This window comes from Rhinoraja longicauda, chromosome 7 (genome assembly GCF_053455715.1).
Source record: "Rhinoraja longicauda isolate Sanriku21f chromosome 7, sRhiLon1.1, whole genome shotgun sequence".
Lineage (NCBI taxonomy): Eukaryota > Metazoa > Chordata > Chondrichthyes > Rajiformes > Arhynchobatidae > Rhinoraja > Rhinoraja longicauda.
In genome coordinates, this window is record NC_135959.1 from 18,446,370 (window position 1) to 18,473,463 (window position 27,094).

Sequence of the window (27,094 nt, forward strand, 5' to 3'; positions counted from 1 at the left end):
GAGACTGTGAAAGAAAAATCAGAGGCATTGAATAAATGCCATGATTCTATGAACATATTTGTATCAGGCTGTAGTTTGGTGTCTATGGAACAATCTTCCAGTTTATATAATCCCCATATATTCAGGAGGTCACAGTCCGATGCTTTTGACTAATGCTAAGTGGTTTGCCTTAATTGTGTTGTGATGGAACAGTTTGATGCAGTTTGCTTGTTTGCTTGTTTGCAGTTTGCTTGCTTGGCATTTGAGGATTGTTAAAATCCAGCCATGTAAGTAAAAAAAAAAAAAATCCACAGATACTGAAAATATCAAATAAAAACACAGGGTGGAAGTCTGTAACAAAGGGTGCATTGTAGGGATCGGTGCTGGCCTTTTTTGTAAATATGTAATGATATGCATGAGAATGTAGAGTCATAGAGTCATGCAGCATGGAAACAGACCCTTCAGCCCAACTCGCCCACTGACCAACATACCCCATCCACACTAGTTCTCCCTGCTTTTGGTCCATATCTCTCTAAACCTACACTATCCATGTACCTGTCTAAATGTTTCTTAAGTGTTGTGATAGTATCTGCCTCAACTACCTCCTCTGGCAGCTTGCTCCATACACCCACCAGCCCTTGTGTAAAAAGTCACCACTCAGGTTCCCATTAAATCCTTACCCCCTCACCTTAAAGGTTGTATGCTTGATAAGTTTCCAGATTGCATGAAAATTGATAGTCGTAGATAAGGAAGAAAGTTGTATGAGGATGCAGTGGGACATGGATCAGCTGTATAGTTGGATGGAGCTGTGGCAAGTGGAATTTAATGCAGACAAATGTGAGGTAACACACTTTGGGAACTCGTATTCTGGTAGGGCATATGGCAGGGACTTTAGCAGTGTTGATATATGGAGGGACTTTGGGTGCAAATCCAAATCTTTCTGAAAGTTGCATCACAGAGAGATAGGTGGAGCAAAAGACATTTGACATGCTTACTTTCACAGGCCACGGCATGGAGGTAAAGGTTTTAATGTCATATTGCAGTTGTACATACATTGATTAAACCGCAATTAGAGGACTGGGTAAAGTTTTATGTCTTAACGCTGCACAAATAATGTTGTAGTAATAATAAAGCGAGTGCAGAAAAGATTCACCATCATGTTATTTGGAATAGAGGTCTGTTGTTATAAGGAGAGATTGGATGGGCTGGCTTTATTCTCACTGGAATATAGGAAGCTAAGGAATGACCTTAATGATATTTCTAAACTTATGAGGGGCATAGTTTGCATAATAGTTTGTTTTTTTCACAAGGCTGGGCAACCTAAAACTAGAGGGTAAACACAATGCTGGAGTAACTCAGCGGGTCAGGCAGCATTTCAGGAGAGAAGGAATGGGTGACGTTTCGGGTCGAGACCCTTTGATCAGTCTGAAGAAGGGTCTCGACCCGAAACGTCACCCATTCCTTCTCTCGCAAGATGCTGCCTGAGTTACTCCAGCATTTTATGTCTACCTTCGATTTAAACCAGCATTTGCAGGGGTTTTTTCCTAAAACTAGAGGGCACAGGCGTCGGGAGAAAAAAATAAATTGGTGGTATAGTGGACAGGGAAGAAGGATATCTATGTTTATAACAGGATCTAGAGCAATTGGGAAGGTGAGGCAAGGACTGGTAAATGGAATTTAATTCTGACAAGCGTGAGATGTTACACTTTGGTATATTAAACCATGGCAGGACCTGCACAGAAAATGTATAAATGGTAGAGCCCTGAAGAGTGTCGTGATACAGAGATCTAGGAGTTTGGTGCATGTTTCCTGAAAGTGGCATTTCAGGTGGATAAGGGGTGGACACTTGTCTTCACTGGGAAGTGTATTAAGTACAAAGACTGAGACCGTGATACGGCTGTTACAAGTCATTGGTGAGGCTGCACTTGGAACACTGTGTGCTGTTGTGGTCGCCAGCTATAGGAACAATGTAAATGTAAACAATATAGGAACAATGAAAAGGTGCAGAAGAGATTCACCAGAATGTTATCTGAACTTGCGAATTTAAGTTACAGGGAGAGGCTGGATAGGCTGGAAACGTTTTTTCTTTGGAACATAGGAGATTGATTGAAATGTACAAAATTGGGGGCATGAATAAAGTGAACACACACAGGATAGAAGATTCTAAAATTTGAGGACATAGGCACTGAATGAGAACAACACCTAAAGCTTTCAAGAAGCTCAATGCCACCTAAGATAAAGCAGCCTGGTATATTGCCACCCCTTTAACCACCCAAAGCATTTGTTCCCTCTACTTCCAACACAGTGATTGCAGTGTGTACCATCCACAAAATCCACTGCCATTATCAGTCCAAGCTCATGAGCTTGATGACCAATAAGGTGCATAGGAACACCTGCATTCCCCTTCCAAGTTGCACACCATCCATCATTGGTGGGGTGACAATCTCTCTACTAAACAGCACTGTGTGTGAACATCTTCACCATGACAATTGCAGAAGTTCATTGGAGTGCCTCACCACCATCTCCTCTAAGTTAAGTTGGTCAATAAATTGGTGAGACCTAGATCTTGAAAATGAGTAAAAGACACATTTGGGTGGGTTGTTTGTCTTCTTTTATTTCTACTTAACTCATTTTTTTCTTTTGTATATAGGAAGAAAAATCGAGAATCTCACAATGCAGGTCAGTGTCTGTTACTGTTTCTGGTTCAGTGTACAGTAGTTACAGTAATTTAGCTGTTTTTAGTCCATGTAAAGAGGATTTTGAGAAAGCATGATGCTGCAAACTTTATGGAGCGAGCATTATTGCATGAATTGTTCACCATTGATGCATATTCTTCTGTTGTGATGTGTGTACTCAAAACTTCTCATGAAGTCTTTCAAGTCTGGACATTACAGTCCACCAATGTTACTGTCCCTCTGCACCAGCCATCTTAATTAGTGAGGATCAGCATAAATGGTTTGGATACTGAGCTGAGCCAGTAACTAAAAATGAGTAAAGAAGCCGTGGTTATGTGGAGTTAGTGATGAGCCAAGAGAATTATTGCCAATCTGCCTTGCTCATTTTGTCATTCACAAAGCATATTTTGTAAAGAATTCACTTGAAAAATGTTTCATGTTCACTTGTTCCATTAACCCACAGGTGTTCCACAATAAACTTAACATTGATTTTTGCTAACTATTGTAAAGTTTTAAAATGTTATCATCATTAATTGGCATTTATTGCTGTAACTGCTGGTATATGGCTTTTTCTGCTTGAAAAATCCTTGGACAGCTGCAGGCACATGCTTGTGCTCAGCTGACAATCCCCTAACTTGCTCTTTATTTTTTACTTGATAATCTTTCTGTGCCATTGCGGTCTCACGTTAACCTCGGCAATCCAACTGCATCTTCTGGCCCTTGTGATTGCAAGTGGCCTCTGCCACTGATAGTCCGAGCTGTACTGCAATGAGCCGCCATGGCCAGGGAGCTGTATGGCAGGAGGTACGTCTGTGTCTAGTACAGTCTAGCAAAGTGATCTGTACCTTCCTCACCTCTATCCTTTCCTTTTGCCCTCCTGGCCCTTGGTGCTAGTGAAATCCAGGTGTGGGAATGACCCTAGAGTCAGTTATTAAAGATGGGACAGCAGCACATTTGGAAAGTGGTGAAATCATTGGACAAAGTCAGCATGGATTTATGAAAGGTAAATCATGACTGACGAATCTTATAGAATTTTTCAGAGGATGTAACTAGTAGAGTGGATAAGGGAGAACCAGTGGATGTGTTGTATCTGGACTTCCAGAAGGCCTTCGACAAGGTCCCACATAAGAGATTAGTATTCAAACTTAAAGCACACGGTATTGATGTGGGTTCAGTATTGATGTGGATAGAGAACTGGCTGGCAGACAGGAAGCAAAGAGTAGGAATAAACGGGTCCTTTTCAGAATGGCAGGCAGTGACTAGTGGGGTACCGCAAGGCTCAGTACTGGGACCCCAGCTATTTACAATATATATTAATGATTTGGACGAGGGAATTGAATGCAACATCTCCAAGTTTGCGGATGACACGAAGCTGGGGGGCAGTGTTAGCTGTGAGGAGGATGCTAGGAGGCTGCAAGGTGACTTGGATAGGTTAGTGAGTGGGCAAATGCATGGCAGATGCAGTATAATGTGGATAAATGTGAGGTTATCCATTTTGGTGGCAAGAACAGGAAAGCAGACTATTATCTGAATGGTGGCCGATTAGGAAAAGGGGAAATGCAACGAGACCTAGGTGTCGTGGTACACCAGTCATTGAAAGTAGGCATGCAGGTGCAGCAGGCAGTGAAGAAAGCGAATGGTATGTTAGCATTCATAGCAAAAGGATTTGAGTATAGGAGCCGGGAGGTTCTACTGCAGTTGTATAGGGCATTGGTGAGACCACACCTGGAGTATTGCGTACAGTTTTGGTCTCCTAATCTGAGGAAAGACATTCTTGCCATAGAGGGAGTACAGAGAAGGTTCACCAGATTGATTCCTGGGATGGCAGGACTTTCATATGAAGAAAGACTGGATAGACTCGGCTTGTATTCGCTGGAATTTAGAAGATTGAGGGGGGATCTTATAGAAACTTTAAAAATTCTTAAGGGGTTGGACAGGCTAGATGCAGGAAGATTGTTCCTGATGTTGGGGAAGTCCAGAATAAGGGGTCACAGTTTAAGGACAAGGGGGAAGTCTTTTAGGACCGAGATGAGAATGTTTTTTTCACACAGAGAGTGGTGAATCTGTGGAATTCTCTGCCACAGAAGGTAGGTAAGGCCAGTTCATTGGCTATATTTAAGAGGGAGTTAGATTTGGCCCTTGTGGCTAAAGGGATCAGGGGGTATGGAGAGAAGGCAGGTACAGGATACTGAGTTGGATGATCAGCCATGATCATATTGAATGGCGGTGCAGGCTCGAAGGGCTGAATGGCCTACTCCTGCACCTACTTTCTATGTTTCTATGTTTCACAGGTCTTGCTGGTCAGCTGGCTGATAATCACCTTCTAGGCGATTACACTGGGAATACACCGAGCAAAACAGCCTACTCATAATGCTGTACACCTGACAAGTTCACAGCTCTTTGGCCATCTGAATGCTGGCCAGCAAATGTTGCCATGGTGTCACTATTGCCCATCTTTGTAAATGCATTCAGCCGTAAACCAGCGTATCTATCTCTGCACTCCTCTAAATTTGTTGTATTGAGAATCCATGAATTTACTCAATGGCCAACCCAGAGCTCATTTTTGAAAGGGTCAGCCCCTCTTTTCCCTTTTTTTTGACTGTCATTAAAATTTATTTCTTTTGTTGCTCTTGTGAAAGACCTTGAGACTTTTTATTATCTTAATGGAACTGTAAATGTGCAAGTTGATCCAGCTTCTGTCATAGTTCTGACTTCTTTTTCGCTGCAATCTGCAGACATCCAAAAACCTCATGACTTTGAACCTTTTTGTTCTTGACCCTGGCCTCATGCACTTCTAGGCTTCAGAACAACGTAACGTTTAAAAGTTTACTTTCTATTTAGGAATATGTTTTCTGAAGAGTGAAGCTTCTGTCTCAACTCCAATAGGTGATGGGCCTGCAAGAATCAGGTCCTGAAGCACATCTCTCACTAATTTATTAGCTGAGGGAAGTTGGCAACCGTGCCAGTATTCCAACCGAGACCTTTTGGACACATTACAAATGAAGCACCAGCAACCAACCGTCTGAGAAAGAATATATTTCTCCTTTTATGCTCATCTGACTAAATAGGTTTTCGACATGCAAAATAACTGGGCTTCAAGTGTCAATTCAGAAACTATCAACATCAGCAAACAGTGCTTGTTTATGGACCAGGAGAATTCCTTCCATTCCCTCTGAAAAAGATGAAATGCCATCTTCAGAAGAGGATACTCCCTTGTAAACAATAGGTGCCCCCCCTTCTTTATCACCCTTCCAAAAGGATATAGATTATGTTATTTGGGTAAGTAATCCAGATACCTAAACTAGCAGTTGGGTGTTATACTCAAATTGCACCATGACAGCGGGGGAATTAAGCCTGTTTATCATGTTAAAGGAGCTTTATAAATGTACATTGTGTTTTATTGTTACTGTGACGACCATTGTTATATTTTGTACTATATTTTGACTATAGTCAAGTTGTAATAGCAACTTCATTCCTTTTCCAATAAAGTCCTTTCCGATTGCCTTACTTCACAGAGGGTAGGAGTGAACGATCTTCACGCAGAGCCCCAACAGAGCGATCTTAAAGATGTTTCAGTTTAATTAGTCCTTTATTGAAGTAGTGATGCAAAAGATCTGTACCTTTCCAAACTTTTCTCTCGTTGCAAGTCTGGTAAGAACTATATCTCGCCAAGCTGCTTGTGTCTGCCCCTCCCGTCTCTGCATTTCCAGATATAGCATCTAGTTCTGGCTCCCCCCAGTCCATTATGCCATATATCTATTCATATCACGACAACCCCCAAGTGTCCAAAAATAATACAGCAGGATACAAAGTAATATAATATGCTAAATAGCTAGCACAAACACAAATGGCTCCTACACAAGTATTATATTGGTCTTTTTCAAGGGACAATTACCTAGCACCAAGTGACAGTAATAATGAACTAACTGTTATGGTAATGTTTATTGTAATTATTGTAGTGACAATGTAAACCATGTATTAGCCTGGACCTTGTAGGAGTAAAGGCAGAGTAATGACCTTTGCTCAGCATCATTAGTCATTAGTTTATTGTCACGTGTACTGAAATCTAGTGTTCATTATTCCACACAACTGACAGCAGCTCCAGGATTTGTGTAAATGCATGCTGTAAAAATACTATGCTATCATTGCACCCTCACTAACTCTATGCAGTCTGCTGCAATGCACCCAAGTTGAATTTCCTTGAACTGACACGAATTTAGATATTTTACCAAATTAGCTCCATTGTAAAACAGCTTGAAAATCTCATCATGGAAGTATGCTGGTAACACACAGCAGGTCAAACAGTTAAGAAAGAAACTAAGTTAATGTATTATTCACAAAATGCTGGAGTAACTCAGCAGGTCAGATAGCATCTCGGGAGAGAAGGAATGGGTGACGTTTCGGGTCGAGACCCTTCTTCAGACTGATGTCAGGGGGGCGGGACAAAGGAAGGATATTGGTGAAGACAGGAAGATAGAGGGAACGTGCCCGGGGTTGGGGTGGTTTGGGTAGGAAGGGACGAGGACCAGGGAGTTACGGAGGGTAACTCTGTAACTCCCTGATAACTCCCTGGTCCACTCGTCCCGTTCCCTCCGTAACTCCCTGGTCCACTCGTCCTGTTCCCTCCGTAACTCCCTGGTCCACTCGTCCTGTTCCCTCCGTAACTCCCTGGTCCACTCGTCCCGTTCCCTCCGTAACTCCCTGGTCCACTCGTCCCGTTCCCTCCGTAACTCCCTGATCCACTCGTCCCTTCCTACCCAAACCACCCCAACCCCGGGCACTTTCCCCTGAAACCGCATGAGATGCAACACCTGTCCCTTTACCTCCCCCCTCAACTCCATCCAAGGACCCAAACAGTCTTTCCAGGTGAGGCAAAGGTTCACCTGCACCTCCTCCAACCTCATCTATTGCATCCGCTGCTCTAGATGTCAACTTATTTACATCGGCGAAACCAAGCGCAGGCTCGGCGATCGCTTCGCTGAACACCTGCGCTCGGTCCGCATTAACCAAACTGATCTCCCGGTGGCCGAGCACTTCAACTCCCCCTCCCATTCCCAGTCTGACCTTTCTGTCATGGGCCTCCTCCAGTGCCATAGTGAGGCCCACCGGAAATTGGAGGAACAACACCTCATATTTCACCTGGGCAGTTTGCAGCCCAGTGGTATGAACATCGACTTCTCCAACTTTAGATAGTTCCTCTGTCCCTCCCTTCCCCTCCTCCTTCCCAGATCTCCCTCTATCTTCCTGTCTCCACCTATATCCTTCCTTTGTCCCGCCCCCCTGACATCAGTCTGAAGAAGGGTCTCGACCCGAAACGTCACCCATTCCTTCTCTCCCGAGATGCTGCCTGACCTGCTGAGTTACTCCAGCATTTTGTGAATAAATCGATTTGTACCAGTATCTGCAGTTATTTTCTTAAACTAAGTTAATGTTTCAGGTTGATGACATTCCATTAGAAAATCTTTTGATTAGCTTAATTAATCAGAATTAATAATCATGATTAATTATATGAGATCTAAATTATTTTTTATTTGTTCACCAAGCCATAGCCATTGAAATATATGTCCCTTAATTCACATGCATTACATTAATTCTTGTAATTTACTTTTGTGAAAATTTTAAATTGCAACTTTTTTTTCGATATATCCTTAGTGGTGATATTTCAGTTGCTTTGGTCATGTATAGATCCAGTCAATGTTTCGCATTCTGTATGATATTTATAAATTAAATTTAAGTATTTTGTGTTTTTCTTCCCCTGTGAAATTCTCTCAACTGATTGAGTGTATGGGCAGCTGATCAGACTTTGTGTCAGGAATGGGTATGGTGATCTGATGGAAGATCATCCACCTGTAATATCTCAGTATTTGTTTTCTCAGATGCTGCCTGATTGCTGGGTATTTTCAGCATTCTCCTTTGTTTGGATATTCAACATTTGCTCTGTCTGAATTTCACAGGTCTAGAATGTTTTTTTTCCCTTTCTGAACCTCTCTCGTTTATTTATCTCGTCTCATTCCTTCAGACAAATAAGCTTCCTCTCCTGCGACACAGAAATAATTGCATTATCCAGACAACCTTAGTCTCTAGAGACATTCCCATTTTTGCTTCACCCCATTTCTCTCTTTGCATCTTAAAATACAGTGTCCTCCATAATATTTGGGACAAAGACGCATCATTGATTTATTTGCTTATGTGCTCCACAATTTGAGATTTGCAATAGAAAGCAAATCACACATGGTTAAGGTGCACATTGTCAGATTTTAATAAAGGGCATTTTTATCCATTTTGGTTTCACCATGTAGAAATTGCAGCAGTGTTTATACATAGTCCCCCCATTTCAGGCCACCATAATGCTTGGGACACATCAATGTCATGTAAATGAAAGTAGTCATGTTTAGTATTTTGTTGCATATCCTTTGCATGCAATGACTGCTTGAAGTCTGCGATTCATGTGCATCACCAGTTACTGGGTGTCTTCTCTGGTGATGCTTTGCCAGGCCTATATTGCAGCCATCTTTAGCTTATGATTGTTTTGGGGGCTAGTCCCCTTCAGTTTTCTCTTCAGCATATAAAAGGCATGCTTAATTGGGTTCAGATTGGGTAATTGACTTGGCCACTCAAGAATTGACCATTTTTAGCTTTGAAAAACTCCTTTGTTGCTTTAGTATATGTTTGGGATCATTGTCTTGCTGTAGAATGAACCGCCGGCCAATAAGTTTTGAGGCATTTGTTTGAACTTGAGCAGATAGGATGTGTCTATACACTTCAGAATTCATTATGCTGCTACTATCAGCAGTTGTATCATCAATGAAGATATGTGAGCCAGTAACTTCAGCAACCATACATGCCCAGACCATAACACCCCCATCACCGTGTTTCACAGATGAGGTGGTATGCTTTGGATCTTAGGCAGTTCCTTCTCTGCTCCATACTTTGCTCTCGCCATCACTCTGATATAAGTTAATCTCCATTTCATCTGTCCACAAGACCTTTTTTCCAGAACTGTGGTTGCTCTTCTAAGTACTTCTTGGCAAGCTGTAACCCGGCCATCCTATTTTTGCAGACAGCCAGTGGTTTCCATCTTGCAGTGTAGCCTCTGTATTTCTATTCATGAAGTCTTCTGTGGACAGTGGTCATTGACAAATGTACACCTGAATCCTGAAGAGTGTTTCTGATCTGTCAGACAGGTTTGGGGATTTTTCTTTATTATAGATAGAATTCTTCTGTCATCAGCTGTGGAGGTCTTCCTTGACCTACCAGTCCCTTTGCGATTAGTAAGCTCACCAGTGCTCTTTCTTCTTTATGATGTTCCAAACAGTTGATTTTGGTAAGCCTAAGGTTTGGCTAATGTCTCTAACAGTTTTATTCTCGTTTCTCAGTGTCATAATGGCTTATTTCACTTTCATTGGCACGTTTGGTCCTTGTGTTGATAAACAGCAATAAAAGTTTCCAAAGGTGATGGAACGACTGGAGGAAAGACGAGGCGCTGAGAGCTCTCTAATACCTGCATTCAGGAGGCAATTAAACATACCTGAGCAATTACAAACACCTGTGAAGCCATGTGTCCCAAATTATGGTGGCCTGACTTGGGGGGGGGACTATGCATAAACACAGCTGTAATTTCTACATGGTGAAACCAAAATGTATATAAATATCCTTTAATGTGCACTTTAGCCACATGTGCTTTTTAAAATTACAAATCTCAAATTGTGGAGCACAGAGGCAAATAAATGAATGAATGGTCTTGTCCCAAACATTATGGAGGGCACTGTATGCTTATTTTCTGACTTTCAAGTTTTGGAGAAGTAATTGACCTAAAATGTCAGTCTAAAGAAGGGTCTCGACCCGAAACGTCACCCATTCCTTCCATCTTGAGATGCTGTCGAACCCGCTGAGTTACTCCAGCATTTTGTGATACCTATGATTTGTACCAGCATCTGCAGTTATTTTCCTACCCGACCCGAAATGTTAATGTCGTTTCTCTCCCCTCAGACGCTGCCTGATCTGCTGAGTATTTCCAGCATTTTCTTGTTTTTAATTTTTTGATGACTTAACAGATGCTGAGCACCAGGGATCCTTTTGAATCGATATCTGAAAGAAGCAGTCATTAGAATAGGGCAAATTCTGTTCATGAAAATTGTTTGATCTTTGTTGAGAATATTTTTCCCTCTCTCCCTCAATGAAAATCATAGTTACTATGCCAGTAACTGTATATTACAATAAGGTAACAGTCACATTCAAGATATTAGTCAAGTTTGAAAATTACAATATTATGTACTATTCTTAATAGTGATTACCAATTGCTTGACTAATCTTCTGGAATTCTTTGAGGATGTAACTAGGAAAATTGACAGGAGAGAGCCGGTGGACCTTGACTTTCAGAAAGCCTTTGTCAAGGTTCCACATAGGAGATTAGTGGGCAAAATTAGAGCACATGTTTTTGGAGGTAGGGTACTGACATGGATAGAAAATTGGTTGACAGACAGAAAGCAAAGAGTGGGGATAAATGGGTCCCTTTCAGAATGGCAGGCAGTATCTAGTGGGGTGCCGCATGGCTCGGTGCTGGGACCGGAGCTATTTACAATATACATTAATGACTTGGATGAAGGGATTAAAAGTACCATTAGCAAATTTGCAGATGATACAAAATTGGGTGGTAGTGTGAACTTTGAGGAAGATGCTATGAGGTTGCAGGGTGACTTGGACAGGTTGTGTGAGTGGGCGGATGCATGGCAGATGCAGTTTAATGTGGATAAGTGTGAGGTTATCCACTTTGGTGGTAAGAATAGGAAGGCAGAGTATTATCTGAATGGTGTCAAGTTAGGAAAAGGGGACGTACAATGAGATCTGGGTGTCCTAGTGCATCAGTCACTGAAAGGAAGCATGCAGGTACAGCAGGCAGTGAAGAAAGCCAATGGAATGTTGGCCTTCATAACAAGTGGAGTTGAGTATAGGAGCAAAGAGGTCCTTCTGCAGTTGTACAGAGCCCTAGAGAGACCGCTCCTGGAGTACTGTGTGCAGTTTTGGTCTCCAAATTTGAGGAACGATATTCTTGCTATTGAGGGCGTGCAGCATAGGTTTACTGGGTTAATTCCCGGAATGGCGGGACTGTCATATGTTGAAAGACTGGAGCGACAAGGCTTGTATACACTGGAATTTAGAAGGATAAGAGGAGATCTTATCGAAACGTATAAAATTATTAAGGGGTTGGACACGTTAGAGGCAGGAAACATGTTCCCAATGTTGGGGGTGTCCAGAACAAGGGGCCACAGTTTAAGAATAAGGGGTAGGCCATTTAGAACTGAGATGAGGAAAAACATTTTCAGTCAGAGAGTTGTGAATCTGTGGAATTCTCTGCCTCAGAAGGCAGTGGAGGCCAATTCTCTGAATGCATTCAAGAGAGAGCTAGATAGAGCTCTTAAGGATAGCGGAGTCAGGTGGTATGGGGAGAAGGCAGGAACGGGTTACTGATTGAGAATGATCAGCCATGATCACATTGAATGGCGGTGCTGGCTCGAAGGGCCGAATGGCCTCCTCCTGCACCTATTGTCTATTGTCTATTATCTATTGTCTATTGATTGTTTTATGAATGCTCTTTTGAAAAATCATCCAGAAATGTATAGTTTCCACCCCCCCCCCCCCCCCATTAAATGCCGCAAAATGTCTTTACTTCAAAAAATTTCCTTCACTCCCGATGTTGATACATAACCCTCTCTGTGAATAACAAGTTTATGGAAACTTAAAGAGTTTCGTCATTGAACTGAGATAAACCACTGCAGCCAAGGAGATGGACAGTAAACAAAGGACAACGGCTGAGGGGAAATTTCTTAAGTTTTAGTAAACTACTGGGTGTAAATTAAACTGAAAATTAAATGCTAAAGCTTGCTGTGTGTGAATTAGTTGATCACTGGGTTACTGACTAATATATTGGAGAAGGTGGTTATTAGATGTATAAACACAGTGGAAATGGTCAGGTATCTAGTTAATGGGAAGCACATAGCAACTTTATTGTGATGTGCTTTGGAGTAATATGAAAATAATTCTAACTTTCCCAACATAATATTTCAGAACTTGGCTGCCTGCCTGTTACTGTCATAAAGGAAAGTTAGAAAATATAAAAAATGTATTCAAAACTCAGCTCTTTCAATTTTTACTGTACATCTGGAGTATTGTGTACAGTTTTGGTCTCCTAATCTGAGGAAAGACATTCTAGCCTTAGAGGGAGTACAGAGAAGGTTCACCAGATTGATCCCTGGGATGGCAGGACTTTCATATGATGAAAGACTGGATAGACTAGGCTTATACTCGCTGGAATTTAGAAGACTGAGGGGGGATCTTATAGAAACATATAAAATTCTTAAGGGGTTGGAGAGGCTAGATGCGGGAAGATTGTTCCCGATGTTGGGGAAGTCCAGAACCAGGGGTCACAGCTTAAGGATAAGGGGGAAGTCTTTTAGGACCGAGATGAGAAAACATTTCTTCACATAGAGAGTGGTGAGTCTGTGGAATTCTCTGCCACAGAAGATAGTTGAGGCCAGTTCATTGGCCAGATTTAAGAGGGAGTTAGATGTGGCCCTTGTGGCTAAAGGGATCAGGGGGTATGGAGAGAAGGCAGGTACAGGTTACTGAGCTGGATGATCAGCCATGATCATGTTGAATGGTGGTGCAGGCTCGAAGGGCCGAATGGCCTACTCCTGCACCTATTTTCTATGTTTCTATGTTTCTATGTTTAAGACAAATTCTGATGTTTCTAGTGGAAAGACATCGAAAGAAGAAGATTAACTCAGGAATAAACAAAATTGGAGAACTAATTCCGTGCTCTCCTGCTCTGAAACAGGTAAAACTGTTCCAATTTTGTACATTTCTTTTAATTTGAAAGTTTAACAATTTAGATAGATAATGGTGGTTTGCATCTCATGAGGATGAAACAATGACTCAACCAATCATTAATCTTCCCCTTATGATTGCAAATGCTGATAAATCTCGTGTTCCTGATTCTTGAACTTGTTAAGTATCTTTGGAGGTGCTGGGGAAATATAGCGCTCAAATTCGTCCTCAGTCACCGTACGACGCACTTAAAAATCGGCCCTAGGATGTGCAACAGATACAGTGGATGGCACTCCTTAGATATACACTGCAAAACTCCTTTGGCCATTTTGATTAATTTATACACCTGTACAGTAGAGTTTCTATCCCAAGAGCAATGGGGAAACAATGTAAACACTTTCCAGAATTATACAGCATCTGAGGGGCAGAGCAGAGGTATTGTGGTGTAACTTCTATCCTAGTAGATTAAACAGGGGTTCTGAACACAAACAGGGCAATCAAAAGCAATCCCATGTTTATGGAATGGTCTGCTGGAGCAGCAGCATCTCAGCGGCGGAAGGGAAGAGACTCGACAAGCTGGTCAGGAAGGCCAGCTCTGTCCCGGGTTGCTCCCTCGACTCAGTGCAGGTGGTGGGAGAGAGGAGGATGATGGCAAAGTTAACATCGCTGCTGGACAATGACTCCCACCCCATGCAGGACACTGTCACTGCACTGAGTAGCCCCTTCAGTGACAGACTCCTTCACCCCAGGTGCGTGAAGAAGAGATATAGGAGGTCCTTCCTTCCCGCTGCTGTGAGACTGCACAACCAGCACTGCTCCCAGCAGACGAGTCAACAGTAACAGCTAAGAACACACGGAAAACTGATGACAATTTATGTATCTTCTATTTATAATGAATGCTCTCTTGCTATCCACTTTGCTGCTTTAACACTGTAAATTTCCCTGGGGGGACGAATAAAGGAATATATTATTATTATTATTATATGAATAAGTTAAATATTTGCATTGGAAATCTCTGCTCCTTTTGTTCTTATTTTCTTGCTATTTAATTGGGCCAATGGACCTTTTAAAACCCTAATTTTCTTTTCACTGAACATTGCTGTCCATTTCCCCCTTGCACTGCTTTTAAAAACACCAATGAACAAGGATGTGTTAAACTACAGTTTTCTCTCCCACGCAGAGTAAAAACATGATACTGGATCAAGCATACAAGTACATTTCAGAGCTGAAGAGACAGAATGATGAAATTCTTTTGAATGGAGGAACCAAAGAACAAGGTGAGCATACAATGCGACAATTATTGCGTAATCACTTTCACCGCCATGTACAAGAAATGGGAACATATAAAACTGAAGCAAAACGCTTAAGTTTTCTTGAGTATTTTTTCTGTCTTCATTTCTCTTATCCCTCTCATCTTATCTTTACGATGTAGCTTTATGTGCTGTGCAATGATGAATCTTTTGACAGAATTTGTCATCATTGTTCAGTGATGAGGCCATGAAGCTAACAGCCTGAGTCCTTTAATTTATTGGTATCAATCGAGCCATACAGACTCTTTCAAATGGATCTACGGCTGATTTGTTTTTAATTGAATTTGTCTTTTCTGCAGGTGAAGAAATTGTCAGACTACGAAATCAGCTAGATAATCTACGGAAAGAAAATGACCGTTTTCTGGAATTACTGAAAGCTAATGACATCTGCTTGCATGATGACCCTACCATTCACTGGAAGAGGAAATTCAAGGGTTCAAAAGTTGCAATGATGATTTCTCCCAACCAAATGCAAGATGATATACTAATCTACACAAATGGAAACCAACTGAATGGGAATTGCCACCAGACCACTGTGCAGAGTTCACCAGAGCTAACTCTGAACACCCTGAAGAACACGACTCAAGAAACATGCCTTGATATAATGATGCCGATGGCTGATATTGGCCCGGTGGAAAATGGGGTCCAACTTCAGACAGGGATCTCTGAGCACGACGTTCCGGACTGCCTCCCGACAGCTCGAACTTCTCTGAACACTACACAGTGCACCACCACCACGAGCATTGTACAGAGTATGCTGAATGTTTCCACGAACACTTCTGATCCAGAACTTCTTCAGCATCCACATAGCAGCTGCGCACTGACACTTTTAGCCAGTCCAACAAGCACCTCTGCCCCAATTGTGCTGGACTGTCCCCAAGCCAGATTTGAACAGAGCATCTCTGAAACTACAAGTGGATGTCCTATTCCGACTGTTCCTGGAGTTTCTGCAAACACTTCCCTTGCTTTGCCATTGCACTTGCAACAGATGGGAACGATGTGCATGGGTGTGGAGTGTCCCAGCAGGATAACACCGCAAACTGTTTTGGGTTCCACGTCGGCCAGCAGCCAGAACTCGGAATTAAGGTCAATGAAATGGCCCATGGTAGAAGGTCTGCAAAATGTGATGATGCCAAACGTTTGCCAAAATTCACCCATGTTGGCCCGTGGTTTGCCGCCCTCTTTCAAAGCTGGGGCAATGTGTAACGGCAGTATGATGTCGTCTTGTCCTGTAGCCAGCTCGTGGACAGTATCCTGCCCAGTTTCTACCAACGCCTGCTCTTCTGAGTCAAACGGTCTTGGTGCCTTTACTTGCATGACTTTCGCGGGTAACACTCGGACTACATGGACCACTTTACAGCTGGCCGGAAACACAGTGCATCCTGTCAGCCAGGTGAGCTGTAGTATATTGCCAACGACATTAAGCGAAAATGTCAATGCCAGAAGCTCCTTCCACGCCTCTGATGCCGGGCCGCTGGTTAATAACGTGGCTGCGGTGTCCTCGGCTTCCTCCTCCACGCTTCAAAGGACCTCCTTCTGCCCCACCTACAGCCAACTCAACCCACAGGTGCCAGTCACTCTCCAGACCCCCCTGCAGCCCGTTCCAGCTGTGCCCGCCGCAGCTGTGCCCGCCGCCAAGGTAGTGTCGCTGCTGCCTCCCTTGCAGGTGATCCAAATGGCCCACACCTCGGGTGGGTCAGACCCGTCCTCCCCAAACAGCCAGAAGCTGATCATCCTGCAGCCGGCGAATCCCAGTTCGCCGGCGGTGGTGAGAGGGGCCATTAACAGCCAGGCTCAAGGTCAGCAGATAGTCATCATACAGGCCGCCAGCCAGAACGGAGTCTCCGTGGTCCCCTCCCACGCCAACAGAGCCGCCCCCACCCTTGACTCCAGCGCGGGTACGTGCAGCAGCGGGAGCGGCGTTCATACGGTGGGGGGGAAGCACCTTGTGCACATCTTGCCGCGGCCCGTGTCCTCCTGCGGCTCCAGCAGCTCGCAGTGTCCGGCGGTGACGGGCGCCGGCCAGCAGCAGCAGCAGCAGCAGCAGCAGCCGAAGACCATCTCGGTCAACGGCCAGATCTTCGCCGTGCAGCCTGTAAAGCAAGGGGGAAGCTCCATGCACATCATCCAGCCGACAACCAGCGCAGACCCACACACCAACGTAGCCCTCAACACCTTCGGTGCGCTGACCAGCCTCAGTCAGAGTGTCTCCCAGATGGCAGGGCCCGGCCTGGCCCGTGGTCAGGCGCTCAGTCCCTCAGCCTCCAGCGCCCAGACCGTCTGCACCGCTGCCACCACAGCGAGCAGCCCCAAAACTAACAACCTGCCCGCCGCCGCTCCTGCAAGCAGCAATCCTTTACCCCCAAAACCTGCCCGCGGCGCACACCGCCCCTCCAAATCCAAGAAATCCCAGAGGAAGCTTCTCTCTGCGAAGCACGGACTGTCCAAGAGGGCCAGGGGTTCACGGCACAAGCCACGGGCAGCCGCCACCACCGGCCACCCCGCCAGGTCTCACCCGGGCAGCCCACCCGAGTATGCGGCCGTGGAGCCGGCATCTCAGCACTTGTCTTTGCCCCGGAACGCGCCCACTGCCGCCGCCTCACCCGGACAGACAGCCGCTACACTCTCCCTCCTGGCCGCACCGGCTCCCAGTTTAGCAGAAGCCTCGGCTCTTTGTCCAGATCACCCACAGGAGACGCGCGCATCGCCCGCACCGCTGGCAGCCTCCTCGCCCCGGGTGGACCTGCTCAAAGACGATGTGTGCGCGGCCCCCGTCATTCCCGACTGCCCGGCAGGAGAGGCGGAGGCAGGGACGGGGAAGGACAGCGGCTTGGGTCGACTTCAGGCGGCCACGCCTGCACCCCACAGTATTCCTGGCATCACCAGCGTCTCCCAACAGCTGGAGTCCTTGGCGGCGGCCCAGCGCCACACGGGCGAGGAGACGGGCGGCCAGGAAGGGAAGGCAAGCGGCAGGGAGCCACCCCCCTCAGGCGGCAGGGAGCCGCCCCCCACAAGCGGCAAGCAGCGAGCGGATAACGGGCTGCCGAGCGGCGAGACGGAGGGCGCCACCCAGCCTCATCTCGGCCCCCCGGAGCATGAGGGCACGGCCGCCTCCCTCAGCGCCCAGCGCCAGACCGAGTCCCCCATGTCCACCAGCTCGGGCAGCAGCCGCGGCTTCTCGGTCGCCTCCTTGCTGCCGGACAGCGCCCGGGAGGACGGCGCCTTCAACTCCTACGGCCTGCCCGACCACAGCGACATCGTTGCCCTCGCTGCCAGGGCCATATTCGAGCAGGCGAGCCCGGGAAAGGGCGCATGCCCCGACCTGGTGGGGTGCGAGGCAGGAGCGAAGCATCAGAAGCCCCTGTGTCCGAATCAACAGCCGGACAGAGGCCTGGGAGTGGAAAGCAATGCTGTCCCGTCGCAGGGTCCGGCCGGAGTGGCCTCTGTGGCCCACGAAACGCCGACTGTGTCCCTGACGTGTCTACCTCCCGCCAACCCAGTTGCGATGAACCAGGGCCACTGCGGCCCGACCGCCCGTCCTCAGCTACCGGGGGACCCTGTCTACTCGGAGCAGGCCGCCCCCCTGGCCGAATATCCCGCCAAAGTTCACCCCCACTCTCCCCTCGCCCTGGAGCCGCGGCTGAAGCAGGGCGTCGAAATGCGGAAAGAAGCGAGCAAGCGCAACGGACCGAGCGACCACTTGGTCTCCACGGCCAAGAGGCAGAAGCAGTGCCAGGGCGGGGGCCCGCGCCTGGAGGGCAAGCCGGGGCTCGGCGCCTTGGCCGGGCACGTGTGCGAGCGCGACCCGCCCTTCATGGCGCAGATGCCGGCCACTTCTCCCAGCGCGGTCCACAACCACAACCTCGGCGCCTTGTTCCCGCCCACTCATTTCCTGGGCACCAGCCCGGAGGAGACGCTGAGGACGGTCGAGGCGCACTGCAACGGACCGCCGCGAGTGCATGATCCGGCCGCACAGCAGATGCAGGCGCACGGGCTGATCCAGGCCAACGGGTCATCTCAGAGCGGCCTCCCGCTGGCCCACACCCACTCCTACTACAAGCACCACCACCAGAGCCAGGCCCGCGATCGGCACCTCTGCCAGCTGCAGCACCACTACTCGCACGGCGAGGGCTCGGCGCAAGGCCAGGCTCACGGCGTCCAGCACCAGCCCCGCGTCGCCCCACAGGACGCCCAGATGCAGAAGAAGCGAGGGCTGGTGCGGGCGGCGCCGGGACCGCAGCTCTCCATCCAGCCGAAGCAGCAGCACCAGGCGGTCGGTGGGCAGGGCCGGCACAAGGGCAGTCAGCAGCCGCTACAGCAACAGCAGCAGCCGCTACAGCAACAGCAGCAGCCCGTACCGCACCCGCACTTCAGCAACGCGCACCCGGACAAGAGGTGCGAGAACTCGACGGGAGGCCGGAGCCATCACCCGCAGAGTCTTCACGCCCCGGACCTGCTGCACCAGGAAGGCGGGCGGAGCGGCCAAGGGCCCGGCATCTCCCCCGAGCAGGTGGGCGGACAGTCGCGCATCCAGCGGCTGCTGACCTCCAGGTCTCTGGAGCAACACATGGGTTCCAAAGCCAGGCCCTCCGACATGCAGTGTCCCCCTCACCGCCAGGAGAGGAACCGGATCTCCAGCTACTCGGCAGAGGCTCTGATCGGGAGGCCTTCCAGCGCCGAGTCGCGCCTGGCCATGGCCATGCAGAGCCCCAGGGCCGCACTGGAGCAGTCGGAACTGCGCACCTATCTCGACCTGTCCATGAACAAATCCTTGCCCGTCCACGGCTTGCCGCCCAAACTCTCCCTGGACCACTGCATGGCGGCCGACGTGCAGTCTCTGGGTGACTGCCAGCCGTTCAAGGCCACCCAGGCTGTGGGCAACTTTGAGGTGCAGTCGTCCCGGGGCAGCGAGATGGCCGGCGGCATGGCGGCGCACAGGGGGATCCAAGCGCACGGCTTCAGGCTTGCCCAGGGGACCGGCGCAGAGCGACCGGCCCGCCTGCCTTACTTGCCCATGCAAGGGATCTCGACCGCGGGCGGGGCCTCGCTGAGGGACGGCGACGGGTCTTGCCACCAGAGCTTCTTGCAGAGCCTGCTGCCCCCTCCTCTGGCGGACCAGCTGGGCGGCGGGCCGGGGCAGGAGCCGGGCAGGAATTCGCAGTGCGCTCCGCCCGTCAGCATGGAGTACAGGGACACGGGGCATGGTCGGCGGGACGGCGAAGGGCAGAGCTGCGACCTGGGTCTGGGCGGGCTCGGATCCCGGAGACTTCCCTACCCCGACCCGTCCTCGGTGTCCGTCATCCAAAGCAGGAACAGCAGCCCCGGCGTGGCGGCGCAGAAAGCCTCGTTGAGACTGGGCGAGAGCCAGGGCAACAAGTGCCACGGCAACGCGCAGGTCTCCTCCAACATGCACGGAGGCGTGCGGGTGGCGCTGGCCCACGGAGCCGAACGGCCTCACCCTCTCCAGCCCGGCTCCTCGGTGGCTCAGCGTGTCCGACACCAGGCGCAGGGCGGCTCGGCGGGCAAGCTGCGGCAGGGCGAGAGGCCGCGCTCGGGCAGCCACCGGGGGGGCGCTGAGGCGCTGGAGCGCAGCCTGCAGCTGCCACTGCCCTCTAGCGGGGGGATGATGTTGGGCAGGCAGCAACCTAACACCACCCGCACCGCCAGCATCGTGCGCTTCGTCGCCGACAGCCCGCAGGTGCCGAGCGAGAACCTCACCCCGGAGCAGCACTCACTGTCGCAGAGCTTCGGCTTCCCCTTCATCGCCGAGGGCGGCATGAACCCGCCCCTCAACGCCAACCCTCCCTTCATACCCCCGGTGACTCAGCCGGGCGCGAACCGGACCCCCACCCTGATTCCGGTGGAGCCGCAGAACCCTCTGCCTTCATTCTACCCTCCGTACTCGCCGGCGCATCCCAACCTCTCCAATGACCTCTCCCTCCCTTACTTCTCCAACCAGATCTTCACCAGCCCCAACACGGAGAAAGCCAGCAACCCGTTCGGTTCCATCCTGTCGCCGCCTCGGCCCGTTGGCTTTCCGCAGCCCAGTTTCCCCTTGCTCCCCGACATCTCGGCCAGGCCCATAGCCAACAGCTCCAGCATCACCGCGCACCTGTCCAACTTCAACCTGACCACCCTGTTCCCTGAGATCGTCGCCGCCGCCGCGCCCCTGGCCGCGGACAACCCCGCCATGCCCATGTCACCTCTGTTGCCTTTAACCAACCCCTCCCTCTCCGACGTCTCCAAACAGCACTCCAACAGATCCGCGCACAATATCAGCCACATCCTCGGCCACGACGGCAGCTCCGCCGTGTGAAACCGACCGTGGACTCCGGATGGCCGCGAGGTGCTGAGGTCGGAGTGGACTTCTCCAGCTCTCTTCACACCCAACCGAAATAACCCATCACTCAGCCCCTCCCAAACCAACCCCGATCTCCTTCGGCTGCAGATGCTTTGAAGTGGACAAGATGCTTTTTGTGGCAAGATCTCTAGGCAGGAGGAGAGTGTGTGAGGGAGAGAGAGAGAGATGGTGGGGATGTCAAGGGAGTGAGTTGTGCCACGGGAGAACCATGGGTGTGTCATAGCACCAGCTAGCTGTTCCCGCCCCCCAGTGTACCAAAGTATTCACACACTGGTGGCAAGGCCATATCTTTCAAGAAATTGCAGGCAGATTAACATCTTGCATTCCCACAGCTCCTGATGTATGCTGTATGATATTGATTTTTATACACATTTATGGATTGGTAGAACCGAATGATTTTGAAATGTAAATATGTGAAGAGATAGGTTGTCTCGCCAACCAGTATTTGTTGGGTTTGACGTTAACAAGGGGGTTGTCCCTGGAGTGGTGTTGAGGTCGGCTGGTTTACTGATCTGCTTATCAATAGTACAATGTACAGGGGCAAGAAATGGTATTTATCTGAGGTTCCACTATTCAGTACAAACAATCCCCTTCTTAATGGGATAAATTTCTTAAAGAATTATGCCCATGAGATCAAATTGGCATGAGTAAAATGAAACCCACCCTTCCATTGCCACCTTGTATTTAAAATGCAAGGCTACCATTAATTCAGCACTAGGCAAGGAGAGACAGAGGCATTTGGTGTTTATTTAATGGATGAAGGTCTGAATCTGCATGTTGTATAAAATATTTAAATAAAAAAAATTCTAGTTAATTTCCATATAAATGCATTTTAGTTTGCCTTATTGTAACACACTTTAACATACTCTGTGCTTTAATAGAAGTAGGTCACCCTCTCCACGGGAGCCTGACTGATCTTTGTTTTGAGCAATGGTTTAAGTTAGATGGCTTTTGCAGTCACGGCGATCGTTAAAGATCAGCATTCATCAGCGTGACTCCCTGGCACTTTACAGATTAAGGCAATAAATCTGTCCCATTCTTTGAGTGCAGCAATGCCAGGAGGTAAGCCCCTTGAGTTTCGCTCTGCTTGGGTTTTTCTAACCTTGGAATATTTGGTGTACCTAGTGCACTTCATTCCTTGAAGCTGGAAATGCAGTAAATGAGTATCTTCTTCCTTTGTTGGATCAGCAATTGTTATTGCTTGACTATGGGGCCCCCACTGGAGGAGAGTAGGCACTTTGACGTAGTGCACACGTCAAAGTACCCTGTGACGTAATAGTGTTACACGATGGGCCAGAAAACATAGCTAGTAAGGGGAGAGTATCAAAGTACTTGCTACTGTTTCATATGCCAGGTCACATCTTAGTTGTTGATTCGCTTTGTCTAACCTGGGAACGTTGAGATAAAACTTCAAAAAAGGTGCCGTTCATCCACACTGTGCAACTAAATTTGCCTAAAACTACAAATGTTGAGGGGGTCTGTGGCAGTAGAACATTTTTTTTTCCTCTCAGCTAGTTTTAACTGTTTGCTGTTGAACAATAGATATAAATCAGAGAACCTTTAGTCAGAAATTTAATCTGTAGTTTTAATCCCCACTAATATCAGAAATTGCATGTGACTTTGTTGGAGAAATCTAACTTTCTCTAATTAGATTTATCTTTTACACAGATAATTTTCAAAGAAGCCTGTTTATTCATCTTTTACATAGACTAGCTGTTGTTATTCCTCCTTTGTCCACCACTCTGGCAGCTTTGTATCATCACATAAGCACCATGTTGGGTAAATAGGGCATGAGCAACTATAAGAGCAAATCTATCCTTCTGTTCTGTCTTACTGGGAAACTTAGACTCACTGTTAAAACTAAAACAAATTCCATCAGCCCCATTTGTGGAACTAACGTAATAGGATTTATCATTTAGAATGTTTTTCGTGAAGTAAAATGATAATACTTTGTTCATGATGCATTTATTTAGGAAAACATAATGTGAAGCATTAAAGGAAAATCTAATCCAAAATCTACAGGAGTATTCCATTGCACTGGCTATTAACATAGAACATAGAACAGCACAGGAACAGGCCCTTTGGCCCACAATGTTTGAGCTGAACATGATGCCTAGCTAAATGATCACATCTGCATGCAAGTGATCCATATCCCTCCATTCCCTGCAAATCCATGTGCCTACCTAAAAGCTTCTTCAACGCCACTATCGTATCTGCCTCCACCACCACCCTAGGCAATGCGTTCCAGGCCCCCACCATCCTCCACTTTGTCCATAAATGGTTGTTTGAGCTAAGGTTATGTGAGCTCCTCGAATCAACATCTGTACAGGAATCTTGCCCTCCTAAATTGACAAATAAGCAAAGCCTGCAGAAGAAGCCACAACTCAAGTTCTCTGAAATTCCATTCAAAACTAAAATCAAAACATTCTAAAATCTGCAGAATCAGATATCTAATTTGAGCAAATTCTTCAAAGAAATCTCAATCTCACGACCTTATTGTCCTGTGCACCAATGTAGCTTCCTTGCTACCTGTGCGCCCTTCCACCCTGTCCCTTCACTGGTGCAGTTTTGTAGCTTTTTCTCAAATGTTAACACCCACATTCATCCCAGTGTCTTGACCTGAATTTTGCCTTGTATGGCCATTTGTTAATGAAAATGAGCCCTTTCCTCTGACTGAATCATATTCTCATGAACTGCAGGGTTCAAAGTTACATGTCCTCTGACTTGGGCTGTTAATGGAACATTGATGGGTTTAAATTGGAACAAAACAGCTGACAGTGAGTTACCAGCTGGTATATGCTGACCAATCTTCATTCCCTTGGAAGTCAGAAGAAAAGAAACCAAGCATGCTGCTAAATGGTTTCTATTGGCTGAAAAACTAATTTCAGACCTACTGATCAAATCTAGTTTCAAAATTTCACAGGGCGATACCATTTTGCCCATCGTAACTCAGCCAATTTTTTAAAAGACCTCCCCAATTAGATTCACTCTCCTGACCTTTCCTCATAGTGTAGTGTAATTTTCCCTTCATTGCCTTATGAAGTTTCCCTTTGCATCTGCCGTCAGATTGCTTGCTCCTTGTATAAGGAAAATTATCTCTCCTCATCAGAACCCCGTGCACCCAACGCCCCACCGAATCTTAAATCTGTGCCCAGTTGTGTAACCCACCCCGGTCCCCTCAAACTTAATACACCTCTGAACCTTTTTCTTTAAATACATGCAGATATTTTTGAGAGAAAACTTCCAATAATTCACTTTCTGATATTGGGCACCATTAGTTGTAAACAATAGGCTGTATTAGTTTCTACATGAATTTTGTTCCTTAACATATTTAAAGATTGCACGGTGCATATTTCATCCCATTTTCCAGTTGCTTTCTGAACTTAGACTGAGTCACCGCATAAATACAAGTGTGAGAATAAAATAATAATCATAAATAATAATTAACATTTAAGCTGCTACTTTCAAACCATTTTTTTGTAAACAGAAATGTTATAATAACACTGCATCAGCCAATATCACAGTAAAGACTGTTGTACAATAAAGAGCTCAATTTACAGAGTGGAACAGTAACCATAACAACCTCACAATAAGAGCTGGGAATTTCTCCAGAATTATGAATTTAATGGAAGATGGATGTAAATTTTATGCATAAAAATTACTCACCAAATGGATTGGCAGCAGAATGACTTCATTTATATTCTGACTGCCAATATCATTCTCATTACATATGACCTTTTATATGTAAAACTGTACCCTTGTCTTTATATTGACACTAGTGCAGGTTCCAGTGCTTCCAACTAAGTTGAACTTGCAACCCTTACTGAGGTAATATTGCTTCTGCTGAGCCATTGCTCATGTCCAGTTGTTATCACATATTAATCTATAGAGACTGCTTTTGAATAGTTTTTTAAAAATTATTGTCACAGCTGGCTAGCAGAGCACTTTCTACCCCAAAACCCAGCAGTAGTATCAAACGTTCCTAGATCAGGCGCTGCAGGGTGAAAGTTCCTCTACTCCGAATATGGTTGTATCCAGTGTACCTGCCCCTCTCCTCAGTTGGCCTTTTTGACATGATGAAATGGAAACAGCTTTATTCTTGATTATATCATCTCAATAAAATCAAAAGGCAGTCAAATCTGTTGTCTGATCACTCTAGGGATAATTTGAGGTGTGGATCCTGAGAAGTGACTCATCAGAGCTTGCTCTCCTTGTTCTAAGCATCTTTAAGTCTGTACTGACAAAGGGCACAGAATCTAAGTAAAGCTTTTCTCAGAACTAGCACAGGCTAAATATTAGCCTCCTGGCGTGCAGGTTTCTGTGTTTTAATTAAACTCATGGTACATTGTTGCTGAACATAACTGTTGTATTGGACTTGGACTACCCACATTATTTAAATTTAAACCATCCCTCCAATTCCATCTTTTACATATTTCATTTATCAGCTAAGACCATCTTTAGTAAATAGACAAGCAGTTAACAATCCCCAGACTGAGAATGATTCACTGCCTGTGATCCAAGTAATAGTGCTCAAGTCTGCATGTTTTAATCTAGTGTTGGTCTTGTCAATAAAAGCTTACAATTTAACAAGTGGGAATTGCTAAATCATCTGATCTGTGTTTTCCTTAAATTCAAAATCACCTCGTGATGCAGAATTAGAGTGTGCGCTTTTATTAACAGTAAACCATACCTGATCCTTGCAATTACTGGTTGGAAGAGTTCAACAAGTTGGTTTGAGAACTTTATTAAATATTAAAAAATGTGTCTTCCTTCAAACTGCGCAAAGTATCTTAAAGTACTTTTTCCTTTCTGTTTGAATAATAAATTTGGCGTTCCAGTGTAACCTTTTCATGACAGCAATTGAAAGATGACAGATCTTGCCATTGTTATTTACACTAATCGAACAGAAATAAACTAGTTGCAAATGATGCTGCAAGTATGGACTATAACCTATCATCTAAGGTTTGTGTTGGGTTTGAGGTGTTTAGTTGCTTGCAAAATATACAGAGCTATAAGATAGGTTAAACATTCAAAAATATATTTTTTTAGCAGATGTTTTTGTGACATTTGAATTTTTTAATTGTGACGTTGTTCTGGCAGGAGAACGCTTCAATAAAGGGCTGTAAAGGGCTTTCATTTGTCCCTCAGTCTTCTCAAAACAAACTGCCAGCAACAGTGATCTTTTACTTTTTAAAGCTATTTGCATTGCTAATGTTTTTAAATCCTTCAGTCGGGCAGTGCGAGTTCAAAGAGAAGTCATCTAACATATCAAGAAGTTGGAGATTGTATCAGAGGGAGATTTGAACTGTATTGACACTTGCACAATTGTACAGTGACACTTTAGGAGAGTGGTTGGTGTACACAATGACTTTGTTATCTGTCTTTTGATGTCTTCATCACTGAAGACACTGCAATGGTCACCACTCTAACCTTCAGGTTGTGAATATATTTAAATATTTCTAAAACAGGTGATATACTTGATTCTGTATGTATTCAATTATGTTAATTTTATTGGGACATTTTCTAATGTTTTTTGTAAATACTTGTGAATAAACACTTGAATTTGGTTATAAATGGGCACTATTGTTGTTGTGCTGTCCAGACCTTTGAATGCTTGCTGTTTGAGGTAGGATATCCACCATCAGCAATAGAGAAACTAATTTACATTTTAGAAAGAAAATTACATTTTGCAATTTTTTAATTTCCTTGTTAATTTGCCGTGTTTAATGATAAATGACTCCAAACTTCAATATCCCGCTGTTCCAAAGTGCACCACCTTACAGTTCCCTCTGTGTAGATTCATATTACCTTTGAGTAAATAATGAACTATGAACCCACCATGAATCTGTGAGACTCCACACCCAATATTTTGCCAAATGCCCTCAATCCTGACTTAGCCATCATTTCCCCAGTTCTGTTGTTGAAATCCTAATTCCTGAATCCAC

General features: G+C 46.1%; 1 protein-coding gene across 2 annotated transcripts in view; it reads left to right on the forward strand.

Annotated features, from left to right (window-relative positions):
• usf3 (upstream transcription factor family member 3) overlaps positions 1 to 26,683 on the forward strand; it is a 49,310-nt gene extending 22,627 nt beyond the window's left edge. The window contains exons 3-6 of one of the 2 annotated variants that reach the window (XM_078402203.1): positions 2,630 to 2,658; positions 13,406 to 13,488; positions 14,659 to 14,755; positions 15,088 to 26,683. In XM_078402203.1, coding sequence (XP_078258329.1) covers positions 2,630 to 2,658; positions 13,406 to 13,488; positions 14,659 to 14,755; positions 15,088 to 21,104 — 6,226 coding nt within the window. In that variant the 3' untranslated portion in view covers positions 21,105 to 26,683. The remainder of the gene's footprint in view (positions 1 to 2,629; positions 2,659 to 13,405; positions 13,489 to 14,658; positions 14,756 to 15,087) is intronic. The other variant, XM_078402204.1, reaches the window with a different exon arrangement.
• Positions 26,684 to 27,094: the final 411 nt, after the last annotated feature.